At 38.1% G+C, this 14,923-nt stretch overlaps 1 protein-coding gene across 3 annotated transcripts in view; it reads right to left on the bottom strand.

Moving 5' to 3' along the window:
• Positions 1-14,923, bottom strand: part of RAPGEF4 (Rap guanine nucleotide exchange factor 4) — a 158,455-nt gene that overhangs the window by 132,963 nt on the left and 10,569 nt on the right. For all 3 annotated transcript variants that reach the window (XM_063341029.1, XM_063341030.1, XM_063341031.1), the window contains exons 2-4: positions 13,292-13,434; positions 12,081-12,169; positions 2,870-3,016 (exon numbers count right to left, since the gene is read on the bottom strand). In XM_063341029.1, coding sequence (XP_063197099.1) covers positions 2,870-3,016; positions 12,081-12,169; positions 13,292-13,434 — 379 coding nt within the window. The remainder of the gene's footprint in view (positions 1-2,869; positions 3,017-12,080; positions 12,170-13,291; positions 13,435-14,923) is intronic.

The raw sequence follows: 14,923 nt of genomic DNA, 5'->3' as shown, positions 1-14,923 counted from the left end.
AAGCGGTATAAATGGATATTTATTTGTCTTTCAAAGAACTGCATACATTTGTGGTAAAAAAAACCATTTGTTGCAAATGTGAATTTCATTACCAGTAGGTTTCAGTGTTAACAAATTTTAAGTAAAAAAGAAGATAGTTCATAGCTCTTAGTCCTATGATTTCAGATTAGTTGCACAATAAATTAAGGTCAATATTGAATCAATTTATACTGGTTCATTTTCCAAGTTTATATTCACAACCTAAAAATAAAAAGAATATTAAAAACTGTAGTCTTGGAATTTCCATGCTCTGTATGCCAAAAATCTTTAAGCAGCTAACAGATATTTCATTTGTTCTTTCCCTCCGAAGAGGGAAAAAGGAGAATTTCCCCAAAAGTAAATTTCATGGGAAAACAAACAAACAAACAAAAAACTTTGTTTGCAAAAAATATATTTTTTGCACTTCTGTTATTAAAAATCCCACATTCATAAAAGCTGTAACATTTTTAAGAATTCCAATCCTAGAGTTTATTTAGGTTGTTCTTAACCTTTCTTAACCTACATTATTTTGGAATTATTCAGCTTTTTTTTTTTTTTTTTTTTAACGGAGAAACTACTTCTTTCTGGCGTTAAATTCTCATAATCTGAAGAGCTGAAATTTGTATGCACCAGATTTTAGATTTCACCATATCTGGACTGTAATGACACTCATTGTTGCCTTTTCCCATTTTTACCGTGGTACCACTGATAATAAATATCTGTGATCCATTCGTGACTTTGTGTGGGTTTTCATTAAAAACAAATAAAAAAAGTTATCTGAATGGCACGCCACTGTATCAATAACCATTTCCCCACATGGGCTTTGTCACAGCAAAGATATGTGAATCTTGGGATAAGGCAGACAGAACAACACACCATCCATAACATAACAAAAAGGTTCCCTGAAGAAAAGTAATTACTTTTGTTCACATAACAATAACAATATACTATTGCTACTACTGCTAGTATATTTTTGGGGAATTTTATTAAATTATTTTCTGTCTGTTTTGAACATTCTGTTTATCATACCTTAGCTGCAGTTTAATATTGCCTTGAAAAAAATGAACAACTTAATTCCACCTCAGACTAAACAGCAAAGCTATATTTCATGGCATAATTTCCCACTAACTAAAAGCACAGGGATAGCCTCCTTGAAAGAAAGCACACCAAAATACATGAAAAGTTCACTATAAAACTGCACAAACCAAAGGTGAACTGTGGTCTGTGACTGACACCTGCAGCATCCATGACATGCTCTAGTGCACAGTTTCATGAAATCTGCAACATACAAAATGTGTGCTAAGGCTCCCTGTGATAGCTCCCAATACTTTCAACAGACGTGACCTTTTGCAAAAGCATCTACCATCAAAAACTCCTCAAAATCAGCAAAATTGTTAGAAATAACATTGGATTAGTGATTAAAGAGCAAATGGCATCAGCATTTTTGTTTTAAAACAACTCTATGATTTAAGGTTCAAAATTTTTAAGAAGGGAACTTAACCTCCACTCCTCCAATATTTCTGATATGAAATCAACATATAGCATATGTTAAAACAGATGAGACCGCTGGCATACTTAAACTTTTAATGCCAGGGTCTAAAACTACAACGCAGCTCCTGTAGAGGAAAAAGCATGAACTGCAGGAAAATATTGCACTGTGAATTTCTTAAAATTTGCTATGAGACTTTACTAGCATTTTCTTTTAGCTGTAGACATTGCCAAAAAAAGTGTACATATTATGGCTATGCAATTCAAAGAATGACTGTCAGAGCATTGAATGGCAAGCATGTTTCATTCACATATTTCATGCCTTGGTCATGCTGCACCATTAACTATGCTCAAGATAACATATTTGTAGACAGGTGATATTAGTTCTGTTTCCTAGGTCAGTGGAGCTAGTTGTGGATTTGATTTTCTTTCTGATAGCCTTACTTTAGTATTGCGTTAGGACGATTATTTGGAGTATAATACTGCTGTCTCAGGAAAAGAGAAAACCAAAACCAATCCACCTGTCTGCACTTAGCAGAGAAGCTGAACTAAAATGCTACAACCAGCACCTATCTCTTAAATACAGTTAGTGTCGCTAGATCTGCAACTTTAGGACACTGTCACACCATCCAACAGCTCTCTACATAACACCTAAATTTGTACAGTCACCATTTAGAACAAGCTGGTGCTACAAACTGGCAATAGTGTAGGCCAGGGCAACAGGATGCCCTCCAATTCCCAGAACACTTTTCAAAATCAAGTGTAATGCTTACAAAAATGCAAACTGATTGAATTTCAGTAAGTTAGCACAGTAACATGTTAATGAAGTCTTCTCAGCATGGATACCAAAGTACACACAGATTACAGAATGAAGAATCTCAGCAGTACGTTCTCCACAAAGGAAAGTTTTAAGGGAATTCACATGTAATCAGCAACTTAATTTTTAAGTGATCTTGATCCCTCTGCAAATTCTAAACCCCTTACAGTTGGTGACAGGACAGGAGTAAAGGAGAATAATTTAAAATATCAGCATATATTAAGGATAGACTCTCCTCATAAATGCTGGCAATAAAAGCAAGTTTAAGTCTACGAAAGCAACACCTGCAGTATACAAATAAATTCCACCAGAAATTTCACCGAAGTTACTTCATTAAAAGAAGCCCACAAGAAAGAAATACAGGAGTGTGTAATCATGAAAAATATGAAGCACTAAGAAGAACTAAAAACACTTTCTTTTTTGTCCAAACTAATTTAAAAGAATTATTATTTTGCTTACGGTATAAATGTGCTTGTATTTCATTACAAACACTTAAAAGGTTAAATCACTTTTCTCTGCATAAACAGCAAATAAATCTGAATTTACCTCCCAAAGCGCCTTAAAGTCCTTCTGCTCAATTCGAAGGAGCTCGCTATATTCTCTGGTAACGATGGTTGCATGGCGAGGAGTGTTATCCAGAATGGACTCTCCAAAAGCAGTTCCTATTCCCAGAGTGCATATTGTCACAGCATCCTTCGAATTAAAAACAAAACGACACATATTAAATATTCCAGGGTATTTTAAGAGCCTTTACGTCACATTTGCTAATAGCACTGCCTTAAGATTCTTCAGCAATTTGCTTTAAAAGAAAATTAATTTAAAGTGCCATCAAAAAAATCAATATGCTGATTAACAACACAGGAAGCCTCAACGTGGAAGCAAGGAGGACTGCTGGTTTCTATGACCATCAGTTGAATTAGAGATTTCTGTCTGCAAAGCAGAGAACACAAGAGTCACCTTCAACTTTGGAAGACAGTTCAGACCTCTTGTTCATCTACATCTAAAGACTGTTGTGATAATGAGACCCTTCGGAAATGTCAGAGGTGATGAGACGATAACTAGCATTGGAAACGCAATCTTGGAATATAGATTTCTGCCCTACTGTAGGCTACCCTCATCAGAACGGAAATTCGACTGTTATGTTTTCTCAGTAAATAACTTTCAACTGTAATATCCCCTTGTATTTATAATGCATTTCTCTGTTGTACAAAGTCTGAGCACAATGCAGTCATACAGTTTAATCAACTCTTGGCCTTTCTGTTGAAAATGCCAGTAAATCTCTCAATCGTTAATGGATTCCTGCTGATTAAGTACCAGACTAAAAAAAAAAAACAACATTTTTTTCGCATAAGTCAGGGATTTCAAGAAAACTATGAAAGTCCAAAACAACCTGGAATAAAGTATTCAGGATGGTCCCAAACATGCAAGTAAAGTCCACTTCAAAAGAGTCTTTATGAGCACATGCCATTCATGTGATGGAAAGATGTCTAAATCAATCCCCCTTGGCCAGGAACTCCTCTGTAATAGTTCCAACACAAATTACAAGCTACTGCAGACAAAAAATTAAACTACTAGAAATTAAATAACTTGCTGAATCAAGATCTTTAGTTACATATTCTGTTTTAGGCTTACAAGTTGCTACGCTCCTGAGCACAGGCTTGAAGCTGAACACTTTCGTACATCTCTTTCTAAGTTGGGCCTTAAATGACTGTCTTTTGAGTAATAAAAAAAATAAATAGCAACAGCATTAAAAATTTAAACAGATACAAACTGCAATTTACTAAAGAAATCACACAAATACACATAAACACATAAAAACACATGCTAATTTTACTTGATACAACATTAGAAATACAGTTTAATTCTAAAATGTAGGATTCATGAAATGCCCACAAAAATAAAAACAGAGAATTTTGCCATCCTATCCACTACATCCTTGTGGATGATAATCCAGGAGAGATGCATGAGCATATTTCAGCATCATTTTCTGTGTTTAAAATTGCATTGTTTTCCTTTCATGCATCTAATAAGTGGTAATAGGCAAACGTTATTAAGATCAAGTTAGTAGCTTTATAATTGCATTACAAAGACAAATGCCCATAATAGTCCAGTTCCCTGAACCATAGCAAATTGCTTTTGCACAGATATTACCATATAAAATTATGTGTTCAGAAAAACAAAATCAATTATGTCTTAGAAAAGATCTAGGAAGAATTTACTAACTGTCAGAAATAAATTTTCAAGGAAGGCAAATATGGACAGGCACTGTTTAAAAGAAAGAATATTTGGGAATGAGCACCTAGGCACCTAAACCGAAGCCTCTACAAACAGCCTATAATACAGGCTACACACTAAAGTCCTGCCTTAACAATCTTACCTTTCAGAGCTGAAACACTATAGGCACGCGACCACACTCACAACTGCACTCAAGGGAGCTACAGAGAAAATGTGCCTACTGCTCACACAAAATTTGATCTCCAGGTCTCCAGTACGTTATTCTCAACTTTATTTAGAAAGTTCAGATAAAAGATCTCTGTTTAAGGCAAAATAAACAAATAGCCTGGCAGAAAAAGAACCTTTTCCACCAGGTGGATCATAAGCAATATCTACATCTTCCAACTTCTTTCTCACTCCCTTTCCCTCCCTCCAGAAAAATAAACACTGTACCTTTTTTGATTCTTTACAACCCTACAGAATATATCTTTAAAAACAGAATAGAGAAGAAGAGAAAAAGAAAGGTGTTGGTTAAGGAACCGCTTCCTAAGGTAACGTCTGATGAGACAGCTGTTCAACCTGAGAAATGAATTAACATTGTGGGGTGTTAAGTCAAGGAGCTAGAATGGTCCTATCTACCTTCATTAAAGTCCAAGCTTTTATCAAGTGAAAGTTCTTTCAGGTTTTTTCCCTAGCCATCATTGCTCTCCATGGAGCTGCAGTTTCACAGCCAGCTAGGGAGCAAGCCCATCTGTCTTCTTCAAGACTTCAGAGCCCCATTTTCCCTCTGCTCCTTGTTGATATATCTCCAGCCTCCTGGGGAATCAGGTGTGCATTTCCTATTACGCCTGTTAACCTTACACTCAAGAATCTCCTGCTGTTCAGTGGAGACTTCAGGAGGATTGCTGGCAGCTCAAAACTCAGTTTGCTGTTCCCCTCTGCAATCCCAGAAACAGCAGGGTGTTCCAGCTGCTGGTAACCAGCTAAAATTCACACAGCTATTTAAAAGGCGGTATTAAAGACTTAAAAAGATGAGATTGTTTCCATTGCTATCTATCCTCTGAACACGCTATAAAATGGTTCAAATCAGAAGCTGCTTGTGTATTCAGTTTCACTGACTCTCACTGGCAGGTGAGACACATGTGGTGAAAGAGTTGTTAAACCTCTGCCCCCATCAATCTAAAACATTACTGAATTAGTAAGACCATTCTATGGAATGGTGAGAATCAGAAACAAAGCTCTGCCTTATTTCCTCCCCCACCACCACAAGGCACATCCCCACATGCTCCTCCCTGACTTGTGACACTCTCTATTTTCCAACCTGGCAATTAGAATTTTTGTACTGTGTCTAAACAAAATCATGGTGTCTGAAAGAGAAATTTAAAAAAAAAAAAACAGGAAAAAATTTACAATTACTAGGTTGAAAGGGATTGGGCACTCTTCTTTGAAATTTTAATTTATTCAATATTTTGAGTTTATAAGGGAGCTGATGTACCTGGTTTGGTTTTAATTTCATCATTTTCCCACACCTTGTATCTTTATTTCACCTCCACATCTGCGTCCCTCCAGGACCCCATACCATCTCCATGTTTAATTGGAGATCTGCAAAAGCTGGCATTTTGAAAAGTTTGCTTATTATTACTTTGACACTGTTCAGTTTCTGCTCAGCAAAAATCTCCTTTTATAACAGAGAAACCAAAGGATACACATGAAACTAAACTATCTGTGAAATTATTTTCCTGTTCTATTACCTCCATTGGAGCACATTTGACCCATTCATATAGGAAATCCTTATCAAACTTCTTTTAAAGATAACATAGAAATATCTTTCTACACTTGAACTGCAGTTTCCCAACACACATTAGGCCACCCTCTTTACACAAGAGAAGGTGATTTGCTTAAAGGAGGCATTATGCTTCTAGAAAGACTGTGAACAACTTCTCTTCTAGTTCCTAATTAAAATATTTACAGATCAGATTAACTGTACTGTGATAACAGATTCATTATTTCCATAACTTTCTATCTGATCCTTTGAAAGCTACCTGCAGTGTCATGAACTTTTTGCTAGGTTACTTGGCAGACAGAAGTGGAATTATTTTTCTGTAGTAACTTTCAATAAGCTGAGTTCAAAACCAAAATTAGTACAACCATGACACTGCGGAGCTCAGCATGGGCCAACACATCCTGCTTCTCAACCGACTCCGTTAGTCCAGCCAATCTCTTAAAATGGGTAGAGCAGTTCTCATGTTCAAACTAAATAATTTCAAGCCAGCTTGGGCATATTTACACTACACTACAGACTACAGTAGAAACCTATGTTGTGACTTCACATAGGTTATGTCCAAAATACATAATGGCATTTACATGCACACATAATGGCATTTGCATGCAGAAAGCAGTATTGCAAGGAATGTCCTCATTAAATCCCTTTCCTTTTTTCCACTTCATCTTATCCTTTGTCCTCAGTTCCAAACAGACAGGAAATTCTTCCCTTTCTTACATGGACATCTGAATCTCTTACTTCACAGTCATTCTTCTCAGCAACCCCACTAACTTATTTGGCTTTTGATCCCCAGCCCTGTGCATCTTCCCACAACTGACACTGCTGTACCACCCAAGCACCCACAGCTCCTTCCTTAAAGCTTTTATAAAAAAGGCTAATTGTTTGTAAAGTCAATGCCCTGTGTTCAGTTTGGCCTGGTTTTAAAATCTGATCGGCTTAAATAAACTCCACCCAAACACAGGCAAGATAAACTAGCAGTGGCCCCCAGGCACACTATGATTCAGCTGGCAGACTACAGCAAAACTGCAGATCAAATTGCTACTTGGTCTTTGTCTTTCTTCTGTTCATTCCTCCTCGTTTTATCAGATAGGAATATAAATCTTAAATCATTTGGGGTAAAAGCCTCTGAATCTAATTTAGTAAAACACAATGCTGCAGAATCTGGCAAAGATGCCACACTGATGATTTTGTCATAATGCATTTATCCCCAGCTTTATTCTGAGACTTTGCCAACAGATATTCTTCAGACCCTGATCATTTTCAAAATAGAGTTCAAAAACTAAACACACACAAGGCAGTCAGCAGTATTCTTAGGACAACACCAAACTAGGAATATCTCTAAGAGGAACTTCTATTACTATATACCTCGGTAGGTAACAGTGCCAAATAAAAATTAAATTCAGAGTTTGTTCATAGCTGAGGGTAAAGACCTCTTTCTGATAAATTCTAAACAGGATGCATTTTTGGTTTATTTTGAAGGGGACTTACTAAGTCTTTGTGTGACTTTTAAGTATAATATTTATCAGGGTATTTGTTACAAACAAGTTGAGGCAAGACCAAAACAGTTCATTACACTTACCTCTGCAATTCATAGTGTGACATTTTTACCTTAAAAAAGTCCTCTTCAGTCTCTTCTTGATTGTTAAATAGCCAGAAAATTCATAAATAATTTGTACAGAAAGCAGACCAGCCACAGGATGGGTAATCCTGTCAGAACTCTGTATTGTAAATTGTATTGTCCCATTTAAAAGGCAAATTAATTACCACCAAGATCAGCAGCAGCTAGCATATTTTACCACCTCAGCGGAACAGAACTAACAGTAACAGAGAAATCCGCTCTGGTCAAACTCTTTCACACAGGTATATTGTAAATAGTTGAATATGATTTTCAAACTACCCATTTTAGTATTAAATCGTGCCTGTACTCAGTGTGTTATGTATTCTAACACTGCCCTCTTGTGACATAATACAGTTTTGCAAGCAGTCAGAAAGGATTTTTCCAAACCAAGATGAAGGCAAGGCTTTACCTATGAGACCCTAAATATGTGTGTTTGTCTTTATTAAACTATCTAAATCAGTACATGGAATGCTTCCTCTTACCATAATAGCAAATAACAGGTGATGTTAATATTTCTATTTATATTAATTCTCAATTTGGTTCTAATCAGTATTACTAACATTTTCTGTGAGAAATCACAGGTGTCTCCATGACTAAGCTGGTGTGCAGCAAGAATATGTATGAATTAACACTTCACTAGCTACACTGAAGTCTTGATCCATTAGTGCGTTTAGATATAATTTCTAGTGCAAGACATGTAACAACATGCCTCTGTAGGAGCAAAGGCCATTAAGACACTCCAAGTAAGCACCAAGTGCACAATAACTTACCACACTTTTAATGGGAGAAAACTACCAAACACAAAAGGTGACTGCATAAAGAGTTAGCACACAGCAGCTGCTACGATACATTTATTCTCAGACTTGCTGAAATTGAAGTTCCTCAGGCAGACAGATAAACACCTAGTAAAAGTGGGACTACTGTATTTTTAATCAAGAGAATTGATTTTCCATATTTACATTAACACTGCAGGCATCAGCATATAATCATAGGACAATTCAAGCTGCAAGAAAACTCAGGAGGTCATCTAGTACAACCTCCTGCTCATCTTAAGTATTAAAAGATTATTAGTCATCTCTAAAGAGTTTTTAACCAATAGGAATTAAAGTTAGCATCTCCCTTCCTAGAAAAGATGGCATAGTCCTTCTGTACTTATTTACATGAGACTAAAAACTTCTGACCTTGTAAACTCAGCTAAACTCCTGCATCTCTTCTGTTTTGATGGCAGTTTCTCATTAGCATTAGTGCCATTTATGGTATAATAGTAACAGCAGAGCAATTAATCATTACTATGACTTTGCAAAGGAGGCTTTGTAGTGAGCAAAGAAGGCAGGGAGTACTTGCAAGTACTTCAAGCTCAAGAATGACTAGCGCCATGCCAACAAGGAAGTACAGGCAAGACTGGAACAGGGCACCCAGGAGCTAAAGGCAGGACAAGGAGCAGGGGACCAAGGATGGAGAAGGTATAAACTCCAAGCTGGAGCAAAACCAGAGAAAATATTGGACTCAAATACTATTTGGGGGTCCCCAAGCATCAAACTTATCCAGCACTAGAATGGTAAATGCATGAGCTGCTGTGCTTTTGGCAGTGAGGCTGTATCCTATGGCAACTAGGTAGTGGTAAGAATTCAGTTCATTGTTCTGTGAGAAGGAAATGCAAGGTTAAGAAATTAGTGCAGAATATAATTTCTAAAACTAGCACAACATGAACTGTAGTTCTATAGTTTCCTATTGGCAGGAAAATGCAGTGAACCTGAATAAACAGAAAAAAATATTTACATGAGATTTTTTAAAAGGCTGAAGTGTTCCATCCTCTATCTAATGGAACAAATCAACACTCCAAATAGATTCTTAATTTAACTTCCACATGCAGAACACTTTTGTGGATATATTTCTTTCTGATTCAGTAAAGAGCAATGCAACTTAACAACAGTGTAGTGCCATCTTTCGGCAAACACCGGAAAATATTCCTGATTGCTTTAGACCTGCAAAAAAAGGGTCTCATAAGAGCCCAGTACTGTTCCAAATTGTGACAATACCAATGACAAACTAATTATACTCTCAATCAGTCTCTACTTAGTATAGTATATTGAAGAGGTCGCTAAAAATAATATGAAAGAAGTTCCTTTTGTATTTATCATTTTACTGTAAGAAATAGAAAGACCCAGTGCTCACACATTGCCCTGACTTGCATTCTGACCCAATTTCATTGGTGATGCGGTGCTCAACCAAGTGAAAAATCCAATTTCTGCCAATCTTCTACAAGCAAGAAACCTTCCCCAATCAACCAAAGTTTAAGCAAAGAATACATCCGCAGTCCCACATGCTATATTCAATTAAGGCAGGAAAAAGGGGTACTGTTGTATTTCAGGTCCTGGGTAGCTATACCACTTGTGTGAAGGCACAATGAGTCACATGTCAGAGGTACAACCCCATGCTGAGCTACATGATGGGACAATCCCAGATCTCAAACATGGGAGCAGGGAATGGGACACGATGCCTTCCCAGAAGACTCATCTCACAGCAGGAAGTGCATGACTTGTCAGCATGACATTAGACGACATGGGTGGGAAACCCTCTCCAAGAGAAAGATCTCATCCTTTTTTTTTTTTGTATTTACTCTAAATTCCCAATTTTGTAAATTCAGGAGTACCAAGATACTGAGAAATCGCTTGCAATCTGGGGGGAATTTTACTTTTTCTTTTACTTCTTAACGCTGAATAGGTATTACCTCCAGGCTAACATGGCAGCAGTACCAATACTCTGCTCTTTCTACGAGTGGTGTTCCTCAGGGGTCAGTAGAGAGACCAGTGTTGTTAAACATCTTTGTTGGCAACATGGACAGTAGGATTGAGTACACCCTCAGCAAGTTTGCCAATGACACCAAGCTGTGTAGTGCAGTAGACACACTGGAGGTGAGCAATGCCATCCAGAGGGACCTGGACAGGCTTGAGAGCTGGGCCCATGCCAAGCTCATGAAGTACAAAAAGGCCTAGTGCACGCTACTGTACCTGCATCGAGGCAATCCCAAGCGCAAATACAGCCTGGGGGGAGAATGGATTGAAAATAGCCCTGAAAAGAAGGACTTAGGGGTGTTGGTTGATGAGAAGCTCAACATGAGCTGTCAATGTGCACTTTCATCCCAGAAGGCCAACCATATCTTGGGCTGCATCAAAAGAAGCATGGCCAGCAGGTGGAGGGAGGTGATTCTCCCCCTCTACTCCGCTCTCATGAGACCCCACCTGGAGTACTGCATCCAGCTTTGGAGTCCTCATCACAAGAACGAAGCGGATCTGTTGAAGAGAGTCCAGAGGAGGGCCACAAAGATGATCAGAGAGTTAGAGCACCTCTCCTATGAAGACAGGCTGAGAGACTTGGGGTTGTTCAGTCTGGAGAAGAGAAGGCTTACAGCAGCCTTCCAGTATGTGAAGGGGGCTGGAGAGTGACTTTTTACAAGGACATGTAGTCATAGGACAAGGGGTAATGGCTTCAAACTGGAAGAGGGCAGATTTAGACTAGATATCAGGAAGAAATTTTCCATTATGAGGGTGGTGAGGCACTGGAACCAGCTGCCCAGAGAAGTTGTGGATGCCCCATCCCTGGAGGTGCTCAAAGCCAGGCTGGATGGGGCTTTGAGCAGCCTGGTCCAGTGGGAGGTATCCCTGCCCATGGCAGGGGGGTTGGAACTAGATGATCTTTAAGATGCCTTCCAACCTAAACCATTTTATGATTCTATAATACTTTACCATTCTCACAGTGGAGACTGCAGTATGCTGTTATCAGATTGCACTGTTGGTGTGTTTGGTTTGAACTTTCTGAACAAGGACTGAATATTTCCAGGAAAAAGAACTCAGATCTTTAGCTTAACTTCATATGGCACTATTAGAAAAGACAGAGGAGTCTTGTTTCCTTTTAAAATGTAGACCACTTTTCAGAGCATTACATTGCAGTTTTCTTGAAATCAATGGCATGATTTGCCTCCAGAGACAAAGGACAACTGAGACTAAAGGAGACACAGAGAAATATGCTTGTGGTAAGATAAAATATCTATACAATATATGTCATTGTTATCTACCTCACCATAAGTCACACCCTTTCTTTGTACTATTGACTGGATGGTTTCAATGAAAAATCTATTTTACCTGGTGGTTGCTCGTATCAGAAACCTTCACATCCAGTGATCCTGTCAGAACAGCATACCAGTTGGTCCCAATATCACCCTGACGAAATACTGGAAAGATGAAATCTTGTAAATAAGGGCTATCTCTTTAAGTTTAGCAACATTAACAAACATTTTTCCTCATATTACTACACTACTGTAGTCACTGCTGGCACTATAGAATTTGCTGTATCAGACTACTTAGTTACTATCACAGTAGTATTTCCAGTGACACTGGAAACCACGTATTTTAGTAAACTGGTCGGTATGCTACAGAAACAATGAAAGCACATGAAATTGTCTCACTCTTCTGCCCAGTTTGCTTCTCTTTTACTGCTATCTTAGTTAATAAACAAAAAAAAAACAGACAAAAAAAAATACTTTCTGAACAATGTCCCTTGGAAATTCAGAATCTTCGAATGCCGACACAGCTCTCAGTGCCTTCAATAAGAGTTCTGGCTGAGAAGCAACTGCAGGACTTTGATGTTCAGGCATTCCAACTGTGTGATTACAGAGCATCAGAATCCCTATTACTCTAAGCAAACCCCAGTGCTGTGTGCCTAAAGCATGCCAGATTTACCTGAGGGGTACCTGAGACTACCAAACAGCACAGGTCTCCATCAGCTATTCCCCTGGTACAGCTCTGGGAACCCACACATTCCCATCACAGGACCACCACTTATTTCCATCTCAGCTTCATAGACCAAGTACAGCTGTCTACCTTCATCTGTCATACAGGTTGCCAGAGCAAACACAGAGCTGTTGCACCCCAAGCAGTATGCAGCTCTGCAAATCTGTCTTGTGTTACCCAGAGTGACTGCAAACCACACGCTATTAGTGATATGCCTAGGTGATACACTTTTGCCCCTGACATCACAAAGCACCTACAAAAGAAATCAATAATACATTTGCAGAGGAAGAATAAGGCTATAGTGCAATGACTTGCTTCTAATCTTTCAAGAAAACAGTGGCAGAGTCCTATATCTAATAATGTGTGCCTTGTTACCGTAGATTCACTGCACACTGTATTTGTAGAGCAAGCAGTTTAGTCCTGCCTTCACCCATGACTATGACTGTAAACATTTTTAAGGACGTTCCACTGATTGTGCTCTCTCATTGATCTCCCGGAGACAATCCCAGCCTAACCCCTGATTTTATCTACATAAAATAGATCATCATATGAAGCTCTCTTACATGTGATTCCTTTTTCCAGATTTTCATAATATCCACACAGACATATCTGCTGGAGAAGGTTTGGATGAAATTTCTCAAAAGCTTTCACTTCTTTCAGTCTTGTGAATATTATATCTACATCTTCACTGGAACGTTCCAAAGGTCTGCAAGAAAACAAAGGAAAAAATTTTCAAGGGCTTTACCAGAGAAACATCCCCACCTGCATGCACCAGACTTACAAATGTTTGCATTAAACCTCACACTACAATATAAACCAATTAAAATGCATTTCACAGGTACATAATGAAACCCTCCCAAAACATCCTAACAACTCTCCTTTATCAACCTGAGCATGATTATTATCATTTCAACACAGGCAGTGTCCAGAAGCCCCATTTAGCACGGAAGTCCTCCTGTAGCAATTACCACGAAAGTATATATGATGATACAGTCCCTATCCTAAAGAGCTTAGAATGACATATAGTTTTAAGTTTGTAAGGGAACACGAATAAACAGATGCCTAAACATACAAGAGGTCTGTGGAATCAGTGCCCAAAATAGAAGTTCTCTACCTGGCTAAAAGAAAAGCTTTAGATACCAGCAGTACCTGCTATATCCACATCTCTCTTCCGCGTTGTACTAGGTACAAACTAACTTGAGTGTTCTCTTTTCTCTTCTCACTTGAAAGCAAGCAAGACAACTGCAATAAGTATATTCCCTTTCATGCAGCTCCTGTCTCTTAACGTTGGACAAATTAAATACAGAAGCAAGAATCTTAACTCTTCATTGGTAAGGGTAAAGAGTTTTAATCCAAATATTTAAAACATTTAAAATCTATGACAGTAACACCTTAAAAAAAACCCACAAGATTTCAGGAAAAATAAAATTGTAGAACTCCCTCCAACAAAGTAGCAGTGGACCAGCAGTTCAGCAGGTTCAGAAAACTACTACGTATGTATGAAACTAAAGCAAATTACCTCCATAACATACATTTTAAATGTGATTATCAAACGTTATGAATCAGCAGGTAAACCAACCACTAACTGACAGCGTTAGAAAGAGTCTTTCATAACAGACTAAATGCCTACCACTATGCGCAGAAAGAAACACAGAACGTTCCTAGGAGATCATGCTGGATCAGATGCAGAAATCATTTATGTATAAAGGGGTACCAGAAAGACAGACAACTGTCTGTGATCATTAGACCTATCACTCACTCAAATGCTGCTAGTTAATAATACTGACAAAAACATTCTCTTAGCCAGTGGATGGGCTTCTAAATGAACAGAAGTCAGGTAGCTTACAATGAACCTGAATTCACAAATACATATCTTTATCATCTTATTGTCACACACACAGTGTCAGCACTCCTTCCATGGGATTTTTTTAAATATTCCTCTTTGGAATCGAAGACTTAAGGGATCCAAATCTTCGTCTCAGGAAAGACGCCCAGATCCTACTCACATTGAATCTCTGTCTCTCATCTTTCTTATTAAATTAAGTCTAGCAGGGATTAAATCTCTATCCTCATTTATACTCCAACTTACGAGGATTAACTACAGATAAGAATAATAACTCTCTGGTGTATAGTTCCTTCTACATCACAGTGACATCCTCTTACCAATTCAAACTACAACCAACTACAACAGTTCC

This window comes from Chroicocephalus ridibundus, chromosome 7 (genome assembly GCF_963924245.1).
Source record: "Chroicocephalus ridibundus chromosome 7, bChrRid1.1, whole genome shotgun sequence".
In the NCBI taxonomy this organism is placed as follows: Eukaryota; Metazoa; Chordata; class Aves; order Charadriiformes; family Laridae; genus Chroicocephalus; species Chroicocephalus ridibundus.
Note: the sequence above shows the minus strand (reverse complement) of the source record. Positions and strands in the feature narration are given on the sequence as shown.